General features: G+C 46.1%; 1 protein-coding gene across 2 annotated transcripts; it reads left to right on the plus strand.

Annotated features, from left to right (window-relative positions):
• Positions 1 to 57: 57 nt before the first annotated feature.
• il15l (interleukin 15, like) lies at positions 58 to 8,517 on the plus strand. Of its 2 annotated transcripts, none has more exons than XM_024263032.2 (4): positions 58 to 1,397; positions 2,099 to 2,146; positions 3,953 to 4,087; positions 7,953 to 8,517. In XM_024263032.2, the coding sequence occupies exons 1-4, from the start codon at positions 1,275 to 1,277 to the stop codon at positions 8,061 to 8,063; spliced, it is 417 nt and encodes a 138-aa protein (XP_024118800.1). In that variant the 5' UTR covers positions 58 to 1,274; the 3' UTR covers positions 8,064 to 8,517. The 2 variants fall into 2 exon arrangements, with proteins under 2 accessions (XP_024118800.1, XP_024118801.1); XM_024263033.2 differs by having other exon boundaries at positions 3,956 to 4,087.
• The last annotated feature ends 37 nt before the right edge of the window (positions 8,518 to 8,554 follow it).

The raw sequence follows: 8,554 nt of genomic DNA on the forward strand, positions 1-8,554 counted from the left end.
ACTTTGAGAAAATCCCACCAGGCTGTTAAAGTGGTACTTATGTTAATATTTTGGAAAGAATCATGTTTTTTTATTGTTTGGCTGATAAATGGTAGATCTGACAGTTTGATCTTTCCACATAACTCTGTGGCTACTTTGCCCATAAGTGACAGGGGCAGGTGGACCCAGCGAGTTAGATCGTCTTGAATGTTTTTCAGTGACGGGGTATAATTTAGCTGATTTGACAGAATCTTTTCCATTTGAAAAAAAATCTTCAAATTCTTTGTGCACTTAATGCGTTTAGCTATTTTAACAGTATCCAAATAGCTTTAGCATTTTCAGCAAATCCCTTCAACGATTACAGTAAATTAATGTAGCACATTCAACAAAAAGCATTCACACTAGCATTATCACAGCTAATGCAACTTTTCTAGTTTTCTTTGTATTGAGTGTTTTGGGATCTGGTTGTTATTTTAACGATTGTTGTGTTTGTTTTTTACTGTTGAGAAGAGTGCATGTACATGTATACTAGAACGGCCCTCATGAAGAATAACTACTGGTACATCCTATAGCTAATGGAGATCCTTACTAAAACCTTAAACTTTAAGTCCTATAGGTGTGTGAAATGTGTATTCCACCTTTGACCCCTCCCCTGGGGGAGAGGTGAGCTGCAGACACAAACCATTTGGTGGTTGGTATGTAGAGAACAAAAAAAAGAAGATTTTTGAATGAAGTTATCTGAAATCATGAGTTTTGAAGGGCAAGTTCGAGAAGCAGCAAAGCCGGAATAACCTCGAGGTGAGTAATGAATTCTGGAGAAACAGGGATGGAGGAGGAGGAGGAGGAGGAGGAGGAGGAGGAGGAGTCAGAGGGAGTAGAGGACGGCGGAGGGAACACAAAGCCTCAGAGAGCAGAGAGGCAGCTCTGCTGAAAGCTTGTCCTCATGCTGCTCCTCCGTGCGCTCCTGTCCCGCTCCTGCAGGAGACACGTCCAGGAGACGCAGAGGAGCTGAGCAGGAGAACCGGCTCTCCTGGCAGGAGGAGAAGCTGCTCTCTGATCTCAGGACTGAAACCTTCTCTGTGAAAGGGCTTTCTGATGGGGAGAGTTGGGTCAGTTTCTGTCTGAGGAACCCCTCCCTCTGAAGTTCTGGACGGCCGCTTGCAGGATTCCTGGACCCTACGTTTGTTTTGACTCCAGCGTGGACTCCAGCACAGGAGGAGCAGCAGGAGGAGCAGCAGGAGGAGCATGTACGCTGCACACACAGTGACTCAGAGAATGGTTCTGCGGCTTGTGCCATGCTGAGGGGGGGTCCCGCTGTCCTCGGCGTGTTTCTGCTGGTGTCGACGTCCCTCGCCGTGCCCTGCCCCAGAAGCATCATCACCAGAGTGGAGACCCTCATGACAGAGAACCTCCTGCAGGTAAGACTCCTGCCTCTCCTTCAGGCCTCAAACTTTCCAATCGGGCAGAAATCTGCAGATGCTGTCAGGACGATAAGGGAACGTCTTCTCTGCAACCTGCATCCGTCTAAACACGCAGAGCAGGACTGGACTGACAGGAAATGTCAGGAATGTCAGAACCTCGGGATCCGACCGCTGAAGCCTGCTCCTTCCAGACCTGGACGGGTCTCTCAGGTTGGGAGGGGCTGACTCTCATTCCAGGAAGAGCTGGAGGTCAGGTGACGTTAAAAGGAGGAGAAGATCCTAAACTCGTGAAGCTCCTCCGGAAAGTTCTGTCCAGAAAAGTCCAGAGGCAGAACGACTCGGCAGAAACAGATTCAGAAAAAGGATCCGATTCATGTGAAGCATTCCTGCTGGTTCTGCTGAAAGAACCAGCGTCAAACCCAAACAGAAAAGCATCCGTTCACGTCGGCTGCTGGTGTTTCCTCGCTCCTCCTCTGCAGATGTGAAGCTCAAACGTCCAAACCTGGACTAATGTGAAGCAGAAGCGGATCAGAGCAGAACTAAACACAGCTTTGATCCGCCTCATGCTGGTTCTGAAGTGTCAGTTTAAGGTTTTCTGAAACCTCAGAATTCTGCTAAACGGATCCAGTCAGAGTTGAAATGTTGGTGCTTTTGTGAACGAGGAGCTCCACGCTAACACACCTGCTGTTCCTCTGCAGAACTGCTCGGACTCCACGCTCTACACCCCCAGCAGCCTGGACTTCAAGGTGAGCTTCATCCTCTGCACTTCCTCAGCTTCCTCTCTGGAGGAAACGTCTGTGATGAGGCGGTTCTGCGGTTTCTGTCGAACAGACGAGCAGACGGAGGGTAAATGCATGAAGACGTGATGAATAAATGAAGGAAATCAGGAAACCTGAGAGAAGCGGATCAACGTCTACAGAGGTTTTGATCCAGACTGAAGAGTTTGCAGACAGCTGATATTTACAGCTGAAGCTGCTGCAGAAACTCCTCAAACTGATCATACAGTCGCTGAAGACAAATACATGATTTCAGCTTTCAGACATTTTTGTCTCTGTTTTACCATAAATCTCCCAGTAGTGACAGATCTGTAGATGCTGGGATAAAAGTGTTTTCAGAAACTTGGTCCAGGTCTTCTTCAGGTCTCTTCCTGTCTGAGGTATGTTCAGAGACTCGGGATGGAAGAACTAAAAAAACAACCAGGTTATATTTGCTTTCACTGTCAGAAGACAAACAAAAACGGAAGAGAACTGAACTGTCAGCTCTTCAGATTCACGCTGTGGATGTTTGGTTCTCCTCAAACACACGGAGCTCCCAGCACCTCCTCCTATTGGTTCTCCTCCTCTCTCTGGTCCGTCTGCGTTCACACTGAAGTGAACCGGACCAGAGTTCATCTGCAGGAGAACTCAGACCAGAGTTTCCTGTTCGGGTCATTTTTCACAGCTGAGGAACAAAGAGGACCATCAGAACGAACCAGACCTGGATCGGACCCGGATCAGACCCGGATTAGACCCGGATCAGACCTGGATCAGACCCGGATCCGACTTGGATTAGACTTGGATCAGATCTAAATCAGGTCTTGACACCTGGATCAGAAAACATATCTGAATTAGACCTGCATAAGATCAGAAGCAAATCTAGATAAGATAAGGATCATATTTGAATCAGATCTAAAAAGGATCTGGATCAGACTTGAATCAGATCTGAACCAGATCTGGATTAGACCTGGATCAGAAAAGGATTAAATCAGGATCAGATCAAAAGGAGATCTGGATTATATCAGGATGAGACCAGGATCAGATCTGGATTGAATTAAGAGCGGATTTGCCACTTTTCTCTAACATTTCCAGTTTACCTGTTCTCATTCTTCTTTTTCTTTCTTAAACCCGTGAAATTCAAACCGTAAAGTTGTTTTTGTCTCAGTTTTTATTACTCGTTCTCTACATGACGGAGGAACGCTGTTAGCAAAAAATCAAATGATTGTGTCAGCCGTCTGCGGCGTTTCCAGGATGAATCCCTGGAGAAGCGTTTGCTCCAGATGGAGATCAGAGGATGTTGGATCCTGACGTCTGCTACAGACTCACAGATGTTAAAGCCTTCTTCAGCAAAGCATCAAAAAAGGAGAAAATATTTGGTTTGAGCCTCACAGCGAGCAGACTGTGAGTTATGTAACCACGCATTAACGGTTTTAATGTAAATGTTTGGATTAAAAAGAGACGTGCGTCCTAACACGTGATGATGGACCGACCGTCTGAAGGCTCGTCCTGCAACCAAAAGTCTCTCAGGACTTCTGCAAATCCACTTGATTTCTGACAGACTCCAAGCTGAACTAACACAGATGTAATGGTTATTAATGCCGCCTCTTTTCCTGGATCAACAGCAGGCGTCTGGGGAACAGTTTCCCCTTTGGTGGTCCTCCTCTGTGGGAGGAGCTAACAGCAGAAAGCTGCACTCTCACTGGTGTTGGCAGACTGGAAGAATCTGCAGAATCACTGCAGCTGTTGGGGTTTTGCAGCTTTACCTTTGTGGTTCTGACTTGGTTTCTGTCTTTCCAGCAGAGATGTCCCGGGACCACCCTCGCATGCTTCGCCGCCGAGCTCAAAGTCCTCACTGACGAGCTCAGGATCAGTGGCTGCAAAGACTTCTCGAAGAGTGTTCAGAGACTTGAAACGTTGTCAAAACGGTACAAGGTAAGCAAGAGGCAAACTGCTCAGCTGACACTGAGGGCTGCAGCACTTCCTGAAAATACACAGAGTCTAATAACTGAGGTGCAGGCAGCTGTGACTGGTTAGCAGCATCCACAGGAGGATGGGCGGAGCCACAGCTGCCACAGAATCTAAAAAAGAAAGTAGCTAAAGCGAGAAGAAGGGAGACGAGAAGAGTTTTGAGTTGAAGTCACAATAGTTGCCAAGCATTTAGGTGCATGAAACTTGACCCCTCCCCTCTGGGAGTGGTGAGCTGCAGACGCAGCCGCACTTGAGAACCATCTGGTGCCTTAACACCCTAGAGACTTTGGTATGATCTAGACCAGGGGTGTCCAAAGCCTCGAGGGCCGGTGTCCTATATTTTTTCCAACCAACCTGCCACTGAAGCTACTAATTGGCCAAACACACGTGATCCAGGTAATCAGCAGCAGATAAGTCAGGATTCTGGAAAACCAGCAGGACGTCGGCCCTCGAGGACTGATCTTGGACACCCCTGATTTAGACTAATGACCTTCCAGTCTCAGGGCAGACACTCTACCACAGGACCATTGAGCTGGTTATTGGTGAATTTCATCAACAGGACATGACATCAAGAACCCAGCAGGAGCCGGGCTTTCCTACAGAACCAACAAACTTCCATCATTTATGTCATGAGACTGAATACAATCCCAGCGTCTGATATTTCACCTCCAGGGCGACCTGGAACCGCCTGCTTTGAGGGGGTCTCAGGGACTCTAAAACGTCTCCTGAACCTCAGTGGATCGGTTAATGAGCTGAAATATGACCTGAGAACCAAAGAACTGGACCCAAACCCTCCTCTGCTTGACTGTATGTTCTCGGTAGGATTCAGGACTCTGCAAAACAAAGTCTTAGTCGCAATAAGCCATTGCGGTGGTTGACCATACAGGTTCTCAGGGTTTTTAGGTTGTCCGGGTCCGTGCAGGTGTCCCCAACAGGCACACCTGGCTCAGGTCGAGGGGAATAAATACAAAACAAAAAAACTGGACACCTGTAAGAGTAAAAGGAACAGTTTATTAAATAAATGAAACCCTGTGTCCTGAAAGAAAGAACAAAATGAAATAATTAGTGTTCTGGTCCAAACAAAAAGAGAATTGGAACCTTAACCAAACATAAAATAAGTCATGGAGACTCCAAGGGACGTGAAGATGAAAGGCACCATTATGGTGTAAGTGTATCGTGAGACGTACAGGTGATGCTGTCGTCAGGTGTCGTTAGTAAGGTGAGAGTACCGGCTCCTTACTGACCGCTCTGATAAGCTAAAATCTCGGCTGGCCCCGCCTCCAACATCTGACTGACAGTTGTCCTGCTCTGGGAAAAGCGGCAGGACTCTGTTTCTGATGAGCTGCGGAGGGGTGGAGGGGCCACGGCGGTCTGTAATTGGTTCCAGCCGTTTCTGCAGTGAAAGGATTCCTGAAACTTTCCTCCTGCCGCGTTTGCAGAGGCGAGTGGGAGTGTCCTCCGGGACCTCTGCTCCGGGAGGGTCTGCTTTTGGGACATGGAAACATGGAGACGGCTGCAGAGGGTTTGGGTTTTGGAGGGAACCCGTTAGAGAGCTGGTTCTGGTGTTCTCCGGAGCCGTTTCCTGACGTCGGCTGTGCTGACAGAGACGGCGTTTCATCAGTAATCTGAAGAAAAAAACTTTTTCTTGTCATTTGCTGTAATGAGGATGTTGAGGTTTTATTGAAACTTTTAGTTTTGTGCTGGACAGTAATGAGCTTCCATCAGTTTGGCTCCACTTCACTGAACAAAGTTCTGAACAGAAGTTCTGGAGCACAGACGGTTTCTCGGTTTCTTGTGGAGTCGACTCAAACTGGATCTTCTGGCTCCAAAATAAGTTTGTTTTCTCCAGAAAAGCATCTGGAATTCCGTCCAGTGTCATTAGTTTCATGAATCTGATCTTCTGCTCGGAGCCAGTTGCTCTGTTGCTCAGCGCTCTGGAGGAGGAGGTGCTGTTTCAGGACTTGCTCCTGGTCGTGGCGCATCGTGCCAGCATTCATTTTCATTTGGCGTTCCTTCAGAAACTCCCACGCAGTGAACAGATCTTTCACTTCTTCTTTTGCCTCTAACAAAATGATTTCTGTGATGCTCAAACTCCAGATTTACACTGACTTTTGTTCATGAAGATAAACAAAAAATACTTTGTGTCTGTGGAAAACAAACTGCATCCACTGCAGGTTAACATAAAGAGGAGCTTCCAGCTTTCATAGGCAGAAAACATTCTTCTTCTTCGTCATCGTGATGATGAATTTGTGGTGTTTTAAAGCAGCACAGTGGACATCATGGTGAATGTCACTGGCAGCTGTAGCGCCCCCTGTGGCCTGTTTGGCTTTTTACACTCCTGAGGTTCCCTGAGCTCGCGGGTTCAGAACTTCCACGAGCAGAAACTGAATGTTATGATGTTAGGAAGGAGTCCAGATTAAAGATGAGACGCTTTATCACCACTGCACCTCAGACAAATTGGAATTGTGTTGACAGAAATGTTTGTGGCAGCTCAGAAACAAGAGATGAAACCGTATATGTAATGTTAGAAGTTCTGTTAGACCGCAGTTGTAGCGGGCCTCCTCAGAAACACAACAGACTGAAGTTTGGATCTTCAGAATGAGGTCATTTATTCATTTGACCTCTGGTCACATGCAAGATGGCACCAAAAACAATCTCTAGACGGAAGCGGAAAATTCGCAACTTTAGCCAGAAATTTAGCTGAAATTCAGGAAACCCTTTCAAAAATGATATTTTAAAAACTTTTAAGAAATATCAGCTTTTAAATGTGAATAAACTGTGACCGTCTAACAGTTTAGTATGAAGATGAGACAGAGAACGTCCATCGTTTGATTTCTTTCAAGTCAATAAGTCTTCACATTTGTATAACTACACCCGTTTACCTCCGGAGGAAAATCTAGTGAAATGACGTTTTTTTCTCTGTGACGGAGAGACCCAATCCCAATTCTTCCCTTCCCCTTCATTTAGCCCTCCAAATGGAGAGTTATGAAAGAATAGTTTCTCATATTTCGGACGTCACTTTCGTCATCAATAATTGCAGCTCCGCTAGCTTCAGCGCGGAGCTTCCAGCGCTTGAATATACATAACAACAACGGTTTTATATCTTTAAAAAGGTCGTGCTACAACAAAAAGTCATTACTTATATTTAAATGTAAACTTCTGTGCTTCAGAACACACTCAAGTGAAGAAAAGTGTTTCTCAGTGCGACGGAGGACTTCATATCACTCCGTTTGGAGGGTGGAATTTGAAAAATACATTTCCTACTCGGATCGGGTCGGTGTCACAGAGAAGAAATGGGAAACAAGGTTGAAACCTTAAAACGGGGATCCAGGCGTGGACTTCTGACCAATGATTTCAGGTGTAAATGATGGGGGAGGGACTTGTTTTTTTCTCTGTAGCCAGATTCTCTTGAAAAACACTTGAACCTTTCCTCTGTCTTTGTTCTGTTGATCCTCTGAAGTTATTTTAAACAGCCTGAGTTTAGTGCACAGATTTAGCTTTTGCAACACCCCCTAGTGGGGACTTGCAGAACTGCACCCGGCTGCTCAGTCTTTCCATTTCAAGCAGCTGCTCCTCCTGTGACCTCCTGATTTGACGTTTTCTGTTTGTGAATAAATTGTCTGGTTTTAAGAAGTTTTTAACTGATTCGTGAACCTTTTACCTTTTTTGTTCTGTTCATTTTTTGGACTGATTTGGATCTTTAAGTGTCCGGTTGCAGTGACGTCGGTCTACAGAAGGTTCCCTCTTCTGGGGTTTGGAGTGTTTTTGTCTTTTTGCTTGAACTTATCCTCCAGTTTTTCTGTTGTAACCTGTCTCATGTTCTCTGCAGGGAGAGACAGACTGTCTTCAGTGTGAGTTCCTGGAAGAGAAGAGCATCGACAGATTCCTCTCAAGTCTCCTTTCCACCCTGCAGCAAATCTGCAGTGAATCTGCATCCTGAAGGCTCCTCAATCCTCACCTGGGAAAGTGAAGGACATCAGTGTGCAAAGGAGGAACGGGACGGAGCCGATAACTCAGATCGGATCTCTGAAAAATCCGGATGTCTGGACGTTGAAGTCCCAGATGTCGCCGCCTCGTCCTCGGGGGCGTTTGTGGGAGGCCTCATGGACCCCCCCCTCCACATCTTCAGTAAAACAGGATGCTCTGAGAAAAGTTTTAGCTGCGCGTATAACATGCTGTTTCTAGCTTTGACCACAAATCTGGGCTTTAAGGAATGTTAATTGATGTTGTCAATCATATCTGTCAGCATGCTGGAATTTAATGTCCTGAAGCTTCGAAAGCTACAAATGCTTTTATGTCTGCAGATGGTTTTAATTAAAGGCGTCCTGTTGCTTTTGCTGCTTCGTGTTTCTTGGATCTCTGTGGGTGAAATAAAGAACATTCTTTCAATATTATTTCATTTTCATTTATGACGAATTCTCCACGTGGGGG

This window comes from Oryzias melastigma, unplaced genomic scaffold (assembly GCF_002922805.2).
Source record: "Oryzias melastigma strain HK-1 unplaced genomic scaffold, ASM292280v2 sc00575, whole genome shotgun sequence".
NCBI classification, from domain to species: Eukaryota; Metazoa; Chordata; class Actinopteri; order Beloniformes; family Adrianichthyidae; genus Oryzias; species Oryzias melastigma.